The 16,367-nt window shown below is 41.9% G+C and overlaps 3 protein-coding genes across 3 annotated transcripts; 1 reads left to right on the forward strand and 2 right to left on the reverse strand.

Moving 5' to 3' along the window:
- Window positions 1-641: 641 nt before the first annotated feature.
- LOC136941202 (phosphomannomutase 1) lies at window positions 642-9,490 on the forward strand. Its single transcript, XM_067233640.1, has 8 exons — window positions 642-948; window positions 2,459-2,576; window positions 3,404-3,480; window positions 3,848-3,939; window positions 4,431-4,530; window positions 5,099-5,174; window positions 7,147-7,262; window positions 7,683-9,490. Exons 1-8 carry the CDS (start codon window positions 862-864, stop codon window positions 7,803-7,805), a joined length of 789 nt encoding a protein of 262 aa, XP_067089741.1. The 5' UTR covers window positions 642-861; the 3' UTR covers window positions 7,806-9,490.
- A 1,091-nt stretch (window positions 9,491-10,581) lies between these two features.
- On the reverse strand, window positions 10,582-12,805 carry LOC136940871 (cold shock domain-containing protein C2-like). The gene is made up of 4 exons (XM_067233197.1): window positions 12,682-12,805; window positions 11,132-11,455; window positions 10,884-11,006; window positions 10,582-10,765 (listed from the first exon to the last, which is right to left on the reverse strand). The coding sequence occupies exons 2-4, from the start codon at window positions 11,293-11,295 to the stop codon at window positions 10,603-10,605; spliced, it is 450 nt and encodes a 149-aa protein (XP_067089298.1). The 5' UTR covers window positions 11,296-11,455; window positions 12,682-12,805; the 3' UTR covers window positions 10,582-10,602.
- A 477-nt stretch (window positions 12,806-13,282) lies between these two features.
- polr3h (polymerase (RNA) III (DNA directed) polypeptide H) lies at window positions 13,283-15,889 on the reverse strand. The gene is made up of 7 exons (XM_067233380.1): window positions 15,751-15,889; window positions 15,427-15,575; window positions 15,183-15,279; window positions 14,980-15,066; window positions 14,487-14,550; window positions 14,183-14,390; window positions 13,283-13,775 (listed from the first exon to the last, which is right to left on the reverse strand). Exons 2-7 carry the CDS (start codon window positions 15,535-15,537, stop codon window positions 13,725-13,727), a joined length of 618 nt encoding a protein of 205 aa, XP_067089481.1. The 5' UTR covers window positions 15,538-15,575; window positions 15,751-15,889; the 3' UTR covers window positions 13,283-13,724.
- Between the last annotated feature and the right edge of the window lie 478 nt (window positions 15,890-16,367).

The following is a 16,367-nucleotide window of genomic DNA, read 5'->3' on the forward strand; positions in this document are numbered from 1 at the left end:
AAATATTTTCTTTCGGCCATTCTTCACTATGCCATATAGCAGTGAGTGATGACAATGATTGTCTGACATGATTTGACCAGCAGCAGCTGATTGGACAGATGTGACCCAAATCACATCTACCCGATCATCTGCTTTTTTACATTTTCTTATGGGCCAATTAGCGTATTTATTTTGTTAGCGCTAAAGTACATTTAAAATATTAAAAAACAATCCGGCCAATCCGGGGCCCTCTACACACGCGGGGCCCCTAGGCTGCAGCCTAGGCAAACCTGTGCATTAATCCGCGCCTGCTTGTTTGTATACTGCTTGGTTGTATACTGCTTGTTTGTATAGGCTACTGCTTGTTTGTATACTGATCTTTCTGGACAAAACAAAACATCATTGTGCATATCCGTGAACGGATTCAGAAATTCAAAAATCTCTGACTTCTTCATGAGATACTCTGGGCTCTGTGCTTGGCCGCAGATTGTATCTTGCAACCGCCTACCATGGTGAGCAGACGCCCACATTATTACGTCCTTATCCACAGGCGACGCAATTGGCTGTGTGTAATGCCCTCCAGTGATGGTCGAGACAGTCTTGTAAAAGAAACCTGAGACGGATGATTTTCCTGAGCTCATTCGTAACCGGTGGAAGAAACGTTGTCTTGAGATGAAGAACAGTTGTAGGGTGTTATATATCTGTTCTTCTGCACTATAAGTGCTACACCCATTATTAATAGCGTTGTTGGCTTAAAAGTGAGAGATTTACCCTGTCAATTCATATTCGTTAGTGTCTGTGACTGTTGTTTACCACAAGGAAATCTGATAGGTGTGGATAAGCAAAAGAAAAATAACAGCCCTTTCGACACCCAAAGGAGACATGGATGAAACCAAGTGTAGTCCACCTTCATGCAGAAATACCCTGTGTTTATTTGATGTGGACGGCACCCTCACTCGACCAAGAGAGGTAGGCAACGTGTGGCTTGTGTAAACAATGTTTAGATTGTTTTACGGTTGGTTTTGTTTATGAAACTCAATTTGCAGTATCCCGTTCCCTAATGTCGTTGACAGTTAACCATGCATATTGTCAATATAGCCACGATCATCGTTGTCTTATCTTGTCAAATCCGCAACATTCCAAGGGATTATGTAACATTATTTACTATTTGTATTCCTTATCCTGCCTAGCACATTGGCATTGATAGGATAAAGCGAAGCGACCCGAGCTATAGGCTTTGCATATGCCATGCAGGTTGCAGGCTAGCCTTTGTCATGTGTGCCACACGTCTTCTTTTGAAGCATTGTCATTTTAATCAATGTACCATTAACATTTCTTTCACTGAAATCGAATTGGCCGTCCTGTGCCTCATATCTCTTATTTAGAGTCGCACCCCATGGAACGTAGAGACCCGCACAGGCGCCATGTGTAGGAGTACTCTGTGTTCTCCATCGCATTGTATACCGTAGCCTACTTCGTGCAGCGTTTTCTTGGTATATTCAGACACTGTTTTTAGGATATTAAACAAAAACGTAGACTAGTAATTTTTGCTGTCAGCGAGCTATAATCTTGGCACAGCTGTTTCCGTCATGCCAACCATTTGTAAACAACTTCAGGGTATCGCCTGCAGAAGATTCACGTGGAGCTTTTAGCCTAATATCTTCGCCGTTTGCCTGCACCTAGAAAATGTTTTCACATTTATTTCCTTTTTGTCATTCCATGCTGCCTTTTAGTAACCCCTTAAAGTTTAAGGCTTAAACATTTAGTGAAATTGTGAAAACGCTCATTTTTCCTCTCCACAACGTTCAGACCGTTCCTTCACTGATTCCCTGTTTCTGCATAACTTAGTAATACATGAATTTATTTAAAGTATCGTGTAAATACGAATTCATTGTATTTACACGATACTACAGCTTGTTACAACAGCTCGTGTCTCCATGCATGCATGTTTATATTGAGATGAATAAACATATAGTTATGAATGGTCAGCGTCTGGACAAGTGATGTAATAGACAACGCTAGAGGCTGTGTCGGATTCAGCAGCCTTGCTCCAACACAAGGAACTTACGTAGAATAAACCCAGTGCCCTGAAATTGGATAGTACAATTTCCTTTGTAGGAGAGGTTTCATATGCCATGGCCTGCTCAGAGAGAGATAACACGTAGTATAAGAGAAGGAGGAGCTAGTTCTGCAGGATTCTTTCTCCAGTGTGAAAGAGGAAATGACCACTTTCTGACCTGTTTCTCGGGTTGCTCAATGTCCAGACGTTAGTTTCTTCAATTCTGCCATTTTAGACTTCCAATAGGCTTCCATACTGCACATATTGTCTGATGAATAATTGTTTTCATCAGCATGCAATATCAACCGCTTTAACAGTGGTGGAAAGATGTCTATATCAACACAACACCAGGCTTTCTCAAACTTTGCATTGAATATGTTTGTGTGTGTGTGTGTGTGTGCATGTGTTTTAAACCGACAGAAAATCGACCCTCAGCTGGATGAGTTCTTCCAGTCTCTAAGGGAGAAAGTGAAGATAGGCATTGTGGGGGGGTCGGACTACTGTAAGATTGCTGAGCAGCTTGGAGAGGGAAATGAAGGTATCTTACATCATCATACTTCATCAACTGTTTGCGTTTACACAAGAGAGAAAATCCAGGAGGGCATATAAAGATGATCTCTATCCTACTCGTAATTTTTCCAGAGGTGCGGGGGGGGGGGGGGGGGGGGTGCACTCATTGAAGAAAGTTAGAGCGTTGTTTACAACCCACTCCGACCCTGCGTCAGTGTATCAACAATGTTTGCCAACAAGGTCATCCACATCATAGGGGACGTCACGGCTGGATTTTGCACAGTGGACCCAGTCAAAGTAACATGTTTGCTGAAGAACCTGTGTTGTTACATCTGCTATCAAAGACCCTTGACACACTCACCATGCGAAGGGGTGAACGTCCAACTGAATTTACACACAGCTTCACACAAGAGGATAGGCAGCAGCATTGTTATTCACCTCTCTTGTATAAACAGCATGTGGAGAGACGTGAGATAAAGAAAGACAAATTGGCTCAAAGGGGGGGGGGTCTCTTTTTGGTTTTATTTATGGTTTGAATCCATTGATTTGCTGTCCCTAGACGCCACTCAAGTCCTTAAGATTGTTAGTACATAGTAATACATCTCTCTGTGTGCCCAGCCCGAAAGAACAGGAAGGTCACGCGGATTAAACCCATCTATTCCAGGTGGTGTTACATACACAGTAATCTACAGAGAGGCCTTGACCTGAACGAAGCTGCACAGCTTTCAATCCACCGGCTCTAGTATTAAGTGTGTTGTTAATGCTGTTTTCATGTATGTACACCATAATATTGTCATAGGGCTTTACTGTGTCATGCTGAAACTAACCTGACCTCCTTTTCTCTGTGTTTGGCAGTGATAGAAAAGTTTGACTATGTGTTTGCGGAGAACGGGACGGTGCAGTACAAGGATGGGAAGCTGCTCTCCAAACAGGTAGATGGGATACAGGGTAGATACACACACGTGTGGCAAACTGTCCTGGGAGAAAAAGCAGTTTTTTTGGAAAATCCACGCGTGGAAGGTCAAATAACGACACATTCTCTTCGAAGCAACACTCAGTCTTGCTATTGATTGAAGAGGAATCAATATTTTTTTTATATTATAGTTTGAGATGTGTCTGGAGGGGTATTATGTGGACTGAGACAGAAAAACAACATACTCACTAATACACAAAAAACGACACTCATTCCTCAATCTTACTTTGGCTACAGATTCTACTCTGAAGAAAAAGAAGTTGTTCACTTTAATATGTCTTGAACAAGTGATTGTACTTTGCCTGAGTTTGTGTTTATTCCGTCAGGCCATTCAAAACCAGATAGGAGAGGAGCTTCTTCAGGATCTCATCAACTTCTGTCTCAGCTACATGGGCCTTATCAAGTTACCAAAGAAAAGGTCAGACCTGGACTTTAACCCCATGTGCTTTTGCTCTCTTTCTCTCTCTCTTTCTCTCTGTCTCACACACACATAAACACACACACCTTTCCCCTTTGACCGACTTTTAGCTTCACTACCATGTGTTGATTCCCCAGGCATGGTTATTTATCATTCAGACCGACATGACCTGATGAACCAGATTTGACCCAGGTGTTCATTTGAGTGACAAGAATGTTGACTCATTGGGATCCCTTTATATGTAGTTCCTTACTTTATATTTGACAACAACATTGACATTCTCGTATGTTGAAAAGGGCACATTGAAGATTTTTTGTGGGAGAACTCAGTTTAGAAAATGTGGAAGTTCTCTGAGATTACCATATGGCGCTATAGTTACTTATTGCATTACTAGTGCATTACAAATGTAAAGCTAATGATAAATGTATGTTACTTTGTGACAGACAATTATGTTTTTTAATTCAATTTAAAAAAAAATCTTCTTTCCTTAGGGGCACCTTTATTGAATTCCGCAATGGAATGTTGAACATCTCCCCGATTGGACGAAGCTGCACGCTGGAGGAGCGTATAGAGTTCTCTGAAATCGACAAGGTAGCGTTTCATACACCCATGGTTCTCCTGCCTGGAAACCATCTTATCTCAGGGCTGCCTCACTCTCGTTCCTGCAGCTGCAGCTATTCTCTCCAACCCGAATACAGCACTGCTCATTCTAACAATTAGCTGACTTATATACATTGAATTATGCTTGTTACACCTGAGGTTGGAGTGGAAACCTACAGGTGGGTAGATCTCCAGGATCATGGCTGGACAGCCCTTGCCTTATCTAATCAGCCCCTTGAATCATGTAAACAAATGCAGTTGAGTATGGATTCAGAGTGGTGTCCTGCTTTAACCTTGCATGGCCTCAGAAAACCCAGCTGCACTGTTAGTTTGGTGCCGGGAAAAGAATTTTGCCTCGATTAACCGCAAACAAAATAGGCCAAAGAGTGAAAATCATAACCGTGTCAGTCTTCCCAGATGGCTGAACAGACATACTTCACATATACACACCAGATTTGGTGAAGACTAGGGGTCTAATAGAAGTGGAAACGTTTGAACTCAACCCTGTGTCTGACCCCTGTCTTCTCTGCCTCTCTCCCTCTCCTCTCCCGCCTCACAGAGAGAGAAGATCCGGGAGAAGTTTGTGGCGGCGCTGCAGGAGGAGTTTGCCGGGAAGGGACTCCGGTTCACTCGAGGTGAGCGTGCTGGCATTGATACATCCTCCGGATCTTTCTCAAGGAATGAGAATGTGTGTCACCTGTATTCATGTAAGGGCTGTCTACATATTGCAGTGTCACCCACGCCTTCTGAATCCAATTGTCAACAAACATGTCGTCGTTATCACTTCAATCAGGAAGAACATCCTGAACTGTTGTACTGTTTACAGCACACTATCTTCCAGAGTTAACCCTGTTATCGGTTCTACGTATCCTGCTAGGTGTTCAATTGTTCTCATTCTATTCCGTTTCCTTTCTGCCTTTCCTGTGTTCAGTTGGCCTGCGATGCCTAGGAAAGATTTACAGAACATAGAGTCTGAAGATTGGGATTGCAGTTATCCGTTACACTGTCTTTTTGTCTCTTTCTCCCTCTCTCTCTCCCTCCCTTTTCTCTGTGCCTCTCTGTCGGCTCTTTCTCTGATTCAGAGATGTTTTTCATCTGGTTAATCAGAGACTCAGTGTGTGCTCACTTGTGTAACAAGGTGTGGAGCTCAGCTAATGACTCTGCGAAGTCAACATCACACTATTGCACAAACCGCTGTAGCCTTTTTCCTACCACTTCTTTTCAATTCCTCCTGCTTCTGTAGCATCAGGCTTTCCAATGTATCAACTCATGCACAAACCTCGTAGACCAATTTCCCAGGGTTCTGGGGTGTAAACTGATGCACTAGCATTCTCACACAAGACTGGCAACCCTTAGCTGGATGAAAAGAGACAGTGAGCAGGCCTGGATGTGTTTGTGTGTGTGTGTGTGTGTGTGTGTGTGTGTGTGTGTGTGTGTGTGTGTGTGTGTGTGTGTGTGTGTGTGTGTGTGTGTAGATGACAGCCAAATTTATGTGTTTGGCTGCAGTCATCTGCACACATTGCACTTCCAGTTTGAACTGAATATTTGATTAAACTAGTTTAGGCATTGGGTTGTCCTTCCCCCCTTTGGAGAGAACATTGGTTTGCTGTGTTTTCCTCAGTGTTTATTGTTTGAGGCAGGACTGAGCATGGGGGGTTGGGCCAACTGCACGAGTGTGTGGGGGGTTGTTAAAACTCCAGATTTATGATGTTGAATGCTCTGCAGTGTGGTGCTGGAGTGGTAGACTCAGAGAGGGGGAGGGGAGGAGAGGAGAGAGGTTGAAGCGGGTTTAGAAGGGTAGAACTCAGAGTGACTTTTGCAGAGGTATTTTTAGGCTCAGTCATGGGTCACAGGCTGTGACGGCAGGCTACATGTTGTCAACCATTCCTTTGTCAGTTGGCAGAGGGGACATGTTTGCACTTTACTTCACACTGATCCATATGGAAACGCTGAATTTCAAAGTGGCATCGAACAATGTTGAAAATAATCTTCTTTTGTGCCTTTTCAAAAGAAATGTCGACCTTATATCTAACAATAGAGGTGAAAGATCAACCCTCTGGTAGCAAAACAACAGGGGGATAGATAGCAGTGAGAGTGAGGCTGTGACTGGAGAAGGCCTGCTGGAGACCAGCCAGGCAGCACTGTGTCATTATCAGCCACAATAAGACTGGCCCTGCTGGACACAGAGCAGATGTCAGTGCCATAAGCACACACTCACTGCACACAGGCTAAGTAAGAGCCATGTTTTGATGTCATGGGAGTGAATTGACAGTTGGGCTGTAAAAGAGACAGCTTGGAAATGACATCAAGCATGCATTGGATAATGGTGCAGAAAAACAGGATGTTTTGCTAATCTCTTTTCAGTACATATATACCCCTTCCGTACTGACCCATGCGGTGGACATTACGCAAATGTCAGCTATAGGAGGGTCCGGTCACACACCATCAGTGATTCTTTCATGAGGTTGTTTTTGTCATTCTTGTGATCAATGATCTGATTCCTGTCTTTCCAGACCAACATTCCGTTAATAACTGACAAAGTCATGGATTATTGATATAGAACTATGGTTAATATATACGTAACTCGGCTGCTGTGGCTCTTTTCAGGTGGTCTCATCAGTTTTGACGTGTTCCCCGAGGGCTGGGATAAAAGGCTGTGTCTTGACGTGCTGGAGAGGGAGGGCCTGGAAGCTATCTACTTCTTTGGCAACGAGACGTCCTCTGTAAGTTCCACAGAACACACTGTGAACGTGTCAGAGCGCTGTTGAACAATGGAGGCACACACACTCATGCACTGACACACACACAGTACATAAACACACTTTATGCCAAACACACCCACAGCCACACACCCTTAGGCTGCCATGAAGATGCCAGGATTCTACATTTGTTGTTGTTGAAGTGACCTTTTGGGGGTGAAAGAATGTTGACACGTTTGAGTTGTATTTTATATATATATTTTTTTTTTGCTCTTAGAAATGAAAGCTAGCGAGATAAAGAGAAAGAATGAAACAGGAGGTGTTCAAACAATTAAATTGACATTTAAGTGCATAATTAGGTGTGTTTAGACCTGAAATGTTAAAAGTATCACATTGAGTACCTCTCATGATACTCATGAATTTGTGCACCTGGATGTCTTTCAGGGAGGTAACGACTATGAGATATTTAACGACCCTCGGACGATTGGCTTCACCGTGTACTCCCCGGAGGACACAGCCAGACTCTGTCGAGAGATTTTCTTCAACGCTCCTCCCAACGAGTCATGATGCCTCCACAGCCACTCCACTGCCCCTGCTGTACTCCCCATGCTCCCCCCTGTGGCCAGGGCCGGTGCTACAGAGAAGATGGGCGCAGCAGATGACAGAGGGAGAGGGCTGCGCACCAAGCTGTCTCAGAACACTACTGATTTTGCTATTTTACTATCTTGATCTTGAACGTGATTTTTTCTGATGCTGATTTCAACAAGCACTGGGTTCGTCACTGAAGGGAATCGCAGTGATTGGCTGGAATCCATGGAAATTACAATGTGATTTGGATAAAAGCAGTGTAATCACATTGTTTTTATAAAGCAGTGATTAACGGGGCCAACACAAGAAAATATTTCTCTCACATCTTGATTAACCTGATATGTTTTATCTGTCAAACAAATTGCACCATTTGTACCATTGCGTATTATTTGTACATATCATTATGAATTACATATTTTAGTACCTAAATGGTATTGTGGCCTAAAATGACTCGCCAGATGGTTTGTTACACATAACCATCAGGGAAGTCATCCATGGAAACTGGAAAACTATAAATACTTGGCAGGCGATTAGATGACCCATTTGTCTTTCATCGACATGGTCTATCATGAGCTAACTTCAACCAAGCCTGTAGCTGCCAGTAGTTCCTCATAGTTCGCTGATTGGTCCGAACCACTATGGTTTGGGTACAAACAAATCTCACAAATCCAGTTGTCTCAAAAGGTTATTGTGACTGTCTTTCAAATTAAAACATCCTTGTTGTATGTTCATGTGAAGACTTAAACACATTATAAGTATATGGTTGTGTAACGTATATATGCCATTCATTTTTGTTTTGCACTAAAGTTGACATAGGTTGGTAGTTTACATAGTGAGTTAGTGCAGGGTTTATTTTCTAAGAGAGAGGGAACAATGAAGGAAGTGTTTTATTTGTGTTCATTGTGATTTAAGAGATAACTGACACCTGCTCAGAAGTCTTGTCCCTTCAATGCATTGACCTACAAATCATTCCAGCTATTTAAAAATGTTAGTACTGGATCATAGAACTGGATCTCACTCATATTTTTTTCTCCTGTAGTGGTATAGCTCACAGTTATTGACATCCGCTCCAAATTTCAGAACCATAAGGTTGGACTCAACTGTGATAGGTATTCAGACAATTGATGTTTGTGATTAACCATTTGTTGCAAATGAGATGGGTCATTAGAATGTATTTTGTCCTGGCCATAACCTTTAGATTGTATTTGATAATAACACTATTAAAGAGCCCATATCTGCAGATTCCTGGTCAGTCTTGGAAGATGTTCATGACTGTTGTGGAAACAATCACACTCCTTCTAACCATGTGGCCTGATCTGTACCTGATGGTCAGTATGTTCATTAAAAGTGATCATGTGTAATGTGGATACTGTATGCCCACCAACAGAAACACAGGGAAGTATCCTGATTAAACAATTTGATAGTATTGCATGTTGTACGTTGTCTTCATTTTAAAAACAAGTATATACAGTATACAAATTAAGAACAGCACGTATGCTAGATCTGTGAATAGTAAAATGTTTATTGATGCTTTACGATAGTGAGCACCTTCCACAGTGTCGTGTCAATAAAAGAAGGTGCCCTTGATATGTGGACAAAATAAAATTGTCTATCTTCACTGGACGTAGAACAAAGTAGTATTAACATCCAACAAGAATGCATAAAAGTAGTAAAAATGCTGACTACAGAAAATGCATAGGCTAGTGGTTGTAAAGTTATGGATGTCGATGGAAGATGATGAGCAGACATATGAGTACGACTAGTAGTAGTATTCAGTAATGATGAAGCACAGTAACTGTTATAAAAGCTTCACTGTCATATTAACTGACCTTTAAGGGGGTTTCATAGTGTTATACTGTCACTCGAACAATAGAAAAGAGATTTAGAAACACTTTAGTCATACTTTGCAGTAATACATGGCTCGTACCTTTTTGAAATAGAATTCTCCAATAGGACTACAAATTAGTCACATGATACAATAAAACCCTGATGGGAGTTGTAGTCAGTTTGGCAGTATTTAGTGGAAATTCAAATTTTAAGTGCAATCTTTTGACTACAGCACCCAAAACTTTGAAATAAATTGCAGGTATTCTTAGGATAATGAAATTTTTTAACAAACAACCAAATAAATAAATATATAAATAATATGACACAAAGATAGGAAGAAGTGTTTTTTCCTAGGAAAATACTATCAATAGCTTTTCCATTCACAGTAAAAGAGAAATTAATTTTTGAATGTCCATGCTTTCTTTTTTCAGTGTCCCCAAATCAGATATTCCTCCATGTGGACTCTCTTACCCTGCCACTCCAACGTAACAGCAATTGCCCCCCCCCCCCCCCACCCATGCTTCCATCGATGATTTTTCAACTCAGTTTGACTTCTGTTCATACATTCTCATCTCTTCCCCTCCCAAACGGGCCTGGGCCTCCCCTTCCACATCCTCTCTCTACCCCTCTTCCTCTCTCTACTTCCTGTACTCGCTCTTATGCCTAACAGATTGAGACTGAATTCTGGTTATCTATCCTTCTCTCCAGTGTGTGCACTCATCAACGTCCTCACATGCATTTCGTAGACTTGCATCAATATGTGGAATGTATAAACAATACATTTGAATTAATTTGGTCAACTCAAAGCATGCATGGAGGAGAAGTATAGAGTATCTAAATTCAGTACTCCCCCCAATGTTTTTTTTCACCCAGAAGTACCTCACCTCCCGCTCCACCTCTTCCCACCCCTGCCCTCCCCCAGTGTGACTCAACAGGCCTGATCCAAAGCCTAGGAGCTGATTATCTGTCCAGACCAGGTCTCGTGCTTGGTTCCTGGGTTTTGATGTATTATCTTCACCTCCACTGCCTGGACCTTCAGGTTTTTAGGGGGGACCCGGCAGACTTTGTATGTGACCTCATCCCCCTCCACCAGGACATACTCCCCTTCAATACTACAACAGAGGGAAGGAAACATACAGACCAGAATGTATCCAGCCCACAATAGAAAGCCACTTAATTTTTAAACAAGATTATTAACGTTAACCGCAGTTTTGGGGAGGGGGCACTCACTCTGAGATGTGCACAAAGACGTCTTCACCACCGTGAGAGGGGCGAATGAAACCGTGACCCTGTGACCTGGAGAAGTTCTTACACACGCCCTTGAATACTGGTCCCGAAGTGGCCCGCACAGTACTGGAGAAATGGGAAAGGACAGGACAGGGAAAAAAGAAAGGCAACAACAGAAAAGAACAGGAAAGAGTGAGAAAGAGAATCTGTGCCAAAAAGAATCAGACCAGACATTAATTTGTGTTCCTTACGCTGAGTATGTTCGGGTGCGCTTGGTTGGCAGAGGACTAAGCAGCTCCCTGGGGAGGGGTGGAGCTCCGCCCTCCCATACACGGCTGCCCTCTCTCAGGAAAGGGAAGGAGAGAGAGAGGGGGGTGCTGGGGGAGCGCAGCGGGGTTTCCGAGGGGTCAGCCATGGCTGAAGTGTGGTTGGCAGGGCACTTTTCTACAGACTCCTCGTTCTTGTGTTTTACCACGACCTTTCACTGACTGTTCTGCTGTCTGCTGGTCTGGTTACCGGTTCTGCTGCGGTGTTGCTGTCAGACAGGTATCCACTTCAGTTTTAATGAATTGGAGCTGGGCCGTCAAATATTGTGGGAGGGTCACAGCAAGAAAGAGAAAAAGAGGGAGAGAAAAAGTTAAGGAATTGTGAGAGAATAGGAAAGGATTCTTTTTTATGATTGATAAGAAATTTAGTTGTGTCATTAATAAAAGAGGTTGGCTTCTGTGAAATATATAGACAAAGGTGCCCACTGCCCACTTGCATATCCTCAACAGCAAAACTGCTAAATGGAAGGTTAAGTTCCCATAGAAACCACAATTGTCTGTATTCTGCCTACTCTTGATGTATGTGGTCATAAATTACTTTGATAAATGACTGAGTTTAAGCCTCAGCTTAAAGAAACAAAAGAAGCTATTGAAGAGCGACCCGGTGCTGCCTAACATATCCAGGGAATTGGAACACAACAACAAATATCAGCTTTTGGAGTCCAAGATGGCTGTGTGGGTTTCATTACGCGATTTCCTTCCCGTCTGCCTGCCAGCATAATCAAGGTTACATTGGAACAGTGCTATGACAGCTCTCATGCTATAACAACGTCAGAGCAGCTGGCGAGACTGGTGATGGTGCGTTTGCGACGTCACGCTACGATCCACATTGGACCAAAACATTAGGTTTATAGCCTACAATTCAGCAAAATGTTTCAATTCGGTTGAGTACCATTTAACATAATCACAGCAGGACTTAGTTGAAATAGGAGGATTTTATGTCTCAAAATGATCCCTATGATTTGGCCAAAATATATATAAACAGCATAGACTCTACTGCAGGCACCTCGATGTCGAAGCAATATTCAGCAGTTAAATATGATAAGCATGACATTCTCTGCGGTTAAGAAAGTGTTTATGAATTCACAGAATTTCACAACAATTCATCATTAAGGGTGCGTGCATTTAGCTCCAGTAACCGTCGCTTACCAAGCCGCGTTCTGTAGTAAAATGAAAACTACTATTGTCATCACGATGTCTCAGCATCAACAACCTCAGTCCCTTACTAGAATGCATCCTACCACACACGCTACTTCCAGAACAATTAAAGGCTGCGGTCGATTCAGGACATAAGTATCGGTATCCGGTCGAAAAAGGACCAGTAAGGCAGAGAATATCCAATGCATCAAACGGTTATTAATAGCTCACAGTTGCTATATTAAGGCGTGTCATTCATGGAGGGTTGAGAAATAAGATATAGGCCTAATTGTAACAAAAAATCTAGATTTGACATAAAAACAGTATTGGTTACTTACTTATCAAGTCCGTGTGTCGGTTGGAAACGGGAGTGTATGTCTTGCCAGTTCCTATTATATAATTTCAAATAAATAAATAACTCCGGTGAATTTGCGTAGGCCAACGGAATACCCTGATGTTCAGGATGGCGAGGCTGCGCAGCTGGCGGAGATTCCGCGGTGTGAAGATGGGCGTGATGCGTCTCTCTATCACTCTCGTGTCTGCGCGTGCGTGTGTATACATGCGTGGTTCAGGCTGTCACGAATCAACCCCTACAGACCAAAAACGCTTGAATACGTTATTACATGACGCATTCCCGCATGGTCATAAATGTCCCAAATGCCAGTCTTTAGTTTAACAGTAAACACGGTGGTAGGCTAAACCATAATAGACGGTTGACAATCACAGTTTCTAAAATAGTCAAAATAGGCACAGCTCTTGTGATTTAAAATAGTAAGCTACGAACTGATTTTAGTCACAATTAAACTCGTTTGGGCCATAATTCCCACATTACTATTAGCCCAAATACAATTAAGATTTAGTGCACAAAGAATAAACCTCTGAATTAATACACATTCAACATGATCATAAGCAGGGTTATACCTAAAAACACAACTTAGTTATTCACTCCAGCCCTTTATTGACATCAGACTGGATTTAACTTAAACTGAAATCATTATGGCAACACTTTACCTACAGTAGGTGTAAATGTTTGCACGTTGACAGTCCTAGTACTATTCCATACAATACACAAAAAAAAGGTTTGTGACAGTGAAATAGTACTCATCAATGATATGTATGTTCCCTCAGTTCTAACTCACAATGTCAGTGTTCTGAGTTGCATTACAGTACTGTTCGTATACCTGTGGTCTTCGTTTGATATTCACATAATTGTCTTTGCCATTTTGATGACATTGCTTTTCCTTTTGAAGAAACTCTGTATTTCTCCCATAGAAGTCTTTGAAACTCCCCAGTGCTGTATCCATTGCATACTGGGAAAGTCCATTTCAAGTCCGTTCTAAAAGAACCGGCACCCCCCTTTCCACCATAATACAGGGCTTCGCTAGCTGTTCCACCAGGACAGAAGACCCAAGCCTGGTTCACTGATAGTACCCTGGGCCAAAAGAGAGGGAGCTGTGAATGAATCATGGACACTATCGACACAATTACATAGAATAATATTGTATATCGATATAGAACGCTGACAATGATGCATGTTATAACAGAAAACGTAAAAACAAAATAAAGTATACAGGCATATAAAACAAGAGTGTGTGGATTTCCACACTTGTTGATAGTTAAGCACCATCAGATCCCAGCGAATTCCTCATATGTGTAAATCTACTTGGCAATTAATCAATTTTTTTATTCTGATTCTGGATTAATCACTGTCATAACTGTAAACTTATAGTCCTTGACTATCTGCTGCACTCACTATATGCACTTCTTTGCACATCGTTTTGGATAAAAGCATCTGCTAAAGAACATGTAGCACTAAATGTAATCAGTGTATTTGCTTACTACAAGTGTGTAGGGTGATTCTTTCTTCTGTCCGGCGTCTTCTGCCCCCGGGGTGTCTGTTGCCGCTTGGGCTGGGCCAGTGGGTGATGTATCCACAAAGATCTCGTCTGTGACCCGGAAGCGGATCTCTTCTCCCTGGTCCATGTAGAGGTCATGGGCTCCTTCGTCAGTCTCGTACTCCCAGACCCAGACCTGCTCTGCTTCATCACTGGGCAAGAGTAGAGGTCAAGGGAAAGGACGGACCAACATTGTTTTAAGAATACAACGTTGTAACGTTTGCTACAGATCATGTAGGTAAGGATACAATTTTGCGGGTTGCTGCAGAGACTCCGGTGGAATGATGATGTCATCAAAGAATCCAAGGCTGACTGTGAGACAGAAACAGCCATGTGAAGACAACATGTGACAGTGATGTCTGCATGCCCTACTAAAAGACTCTGTTGTTCTGACACACTTCATCTGCACAGAAGTTCAGGTCTTGTGGCGGTGTGCAGCAATGACTCTGGGGAGCTTAGCAGCCTTAAAAAGCTACATGACCCAAATGAGAGGAAGCAGATCACAGTATGTGCCTGTGACCCCATTATCACATCAACACGTCTACCGAGTGTAAAAAAGATCTACATTCAAAAGGCTACACAACGATTATAGTATTGGACATACACGTACAAGGAACATTCAATGACAGCCAAACAGAAGTGTCTGTTATGTAAATTTCAGAGAACACTGCTGGTTAGGGTGAAGATGTAGTCAGAGTAGTGGGCTACAGTTGGAAGATGGACCAAAAGACCGATATTTACCATGCACTCCTTCCTGGCTGCAATACTTGATCTTCCCAACCAAGATCTGATCCAGGAAAGGATGGAATACAACATATCTAAAGTGAACTGACAGAGTACAAGAAAAGAGAGAGGGTTAAATTGACTCTTACAATAGAATTTACCCATAAACTTGATTGAAAGAAGATGTTTCCATCAACAGTATGTGTACATCATATCCATACCTTTGGTGTGGGAAGCTCCATCACCTGGGAATATGTAGGAATCCTCTAGTTTAGTGATGTCATAGAGACAGATGCAAAGACCAACATTGTACACCACCTGTGGGGACGCAAATGATGACCAGACAAATGTGTACAGGAAAAATATAAACAGGACAATAAGAATGGCAGAATGTACAACCAAGCACACCAAAAATGCTTGAAGTTTCGTGACTCATTCAAAAGTTAGCTCTCTATAATAACTCACCTTGTTGGCCAATTTCTTATTAAGCTCCTCTGCAATGGCATCGTTGAGTTGCCTCTGAAAGTTCCATGGAGGAATCCTGACGGTGTCAACCATCTCCACCGCCACAAACATGATGAATTTAAATTCGCTAGCCTACCTAGCTAGTTTAGCTGTAAAGCAAAACAATTCCATGCATCAGATTCGTGGTAGTTAGCGTTAACTAACTACAACATAACGGCAGTTTCAGTACACATGATATACACAATGCAACCTATTATACCTTGCTAAAGCAATAATTTAGGTTTATCGAAAAAGCTGTCCATTTGGGTTGTCACTGCGACCTACCTTATTTGCGCCGAAGTTTAACCAACATATGATGATTTAACAGAGACCTCTCTATGAATATTTTTAATCAGATTTATGAAGTTGCAATCAAATCTTGCTATATTGACAACCCGGTACTATTATGTACAAAGCTTATTTTGCATGTCAACATTTTAACACGTGTTATTTATTACGACAGTAGATTTACATTTACGGTATGTGGAACATTTAAAGGCGTACTACGAGTTTTCACAACGGAAGAAAAGCACAAGAAATGTATGGTAAAACACTTTCCCACAATGTCAACGAACCATAATTGCACTGAACTTCCCCTTATATGTTATATTATTTAAATGATTTTGTTTATTTATTTTCTTCCTTTTTTTATGTTTTAGATTTAGTTTTCCTTTTCACTTCCTTCCATTATTAACCCAGTATTATAAAATGTGTATTTTTGATTACGATGTTATTATGCCATTTGGCAAATGTTCTGTACCTTTCATGTACTAAAAGAGCATCAATTTTGCAATGTAGGGTTTGTTCCTTTTCAATACAAAAATATACACACAAAAAAAGAAAAAAGTTTTGCCCTTTTCACATGAGACCCGACCATTTCCGTTTTGACTCGATGCCGGTTA

The sequence above is a fragment of the Osmerus mordax genome, chromosome 3 (genome assembly GCF_038355195.1).
Source record: "Osmerus mordax isolate fOsmMor3 chromosome 3, fOsmMor3.pri, whole genome shotgun sequence".
Taxonomy (NCBI): Eukaryota; Metazoa; Chordata; class Actinopteri; order Osmeriformes; family Osmeridae; genus Osmerus; species Osmerus mordax.

What these genes read in the sequence shown, in the direction of transcription:
- LOC136940871 (XM_067233197.1), bottom strand. Translation starts at nt 11,295, where the DNA reads ATGGCTGACCCCTCGGAAACCCCGCTGCGCTCCCCCAGCACCCCCCTC. An exon ending in CGCACCCGAACATACTCAGC is followed by an intron (nt 11,007 to 11,131) that starts GTAAGGAACACA and finishes CCATTTCTCCAG; the next exon opens with TACTGTGCGGGCCACTTCGG. An exon ending in GTCTTTGTGCACATCTCAGA is followed by an intron (nt 10,766 to 10,883) that starts GTGAGTGCCCCC and finishes CCTCTGTTGTAG; the next exon opens with TATTGAAGGGGAGTATGTCC.
- LOC136941202 (XM_067233640.1), top strand. Translation starts at nt 862, where the DNA reads ATGGATGAAACCAAGTGTAGTCCACCTTCATGCAGAAATACCCTGTGT. An exon ending in GGAAGCTGCTCTCCAAACAG is followed by an intron (nt 3,481 to 3,847) that starts GTAGATGGGATA and finishes TTATTCCGTCAG; the next exon opens with GCCATTCAAAACCAGATAGG. An exon ending in GGGACTCCGGTTCACTCGAG is followed by an intron (nt 5,175 to 7,146) that starts GTGAGCGTGCTG and finishes GGCTCTTTTCAG; the next exon opens with GTGGTCTCATCAGTTTTGAC.
- polr3h (XM_067233380.1), bottom strand. Translation starts at nt 15,537, where the DNA reads ATGTTTGTGGCGGTGGAGATGGTTGACACCGTCAGGATTCCTCCATGG. An exon ending in CAGCCAGGAAGGAGTGCATG is followed by an intron (nt 14,551 to 14,979) that starts GTAAATATCGGT and finishes TCTGTCTCACAG; the next exon opens with TCAGCCTTGGATTCTTTGAT. An exon ending in AATCACCCTACACACTTGTA is followed by an intron (nt 13,776 to 14,182) that starts GTAAGCAAATAC and finishes CTTTTGGCCCAG; the next exon opens with GGTACTATCAGTGAACCAGG.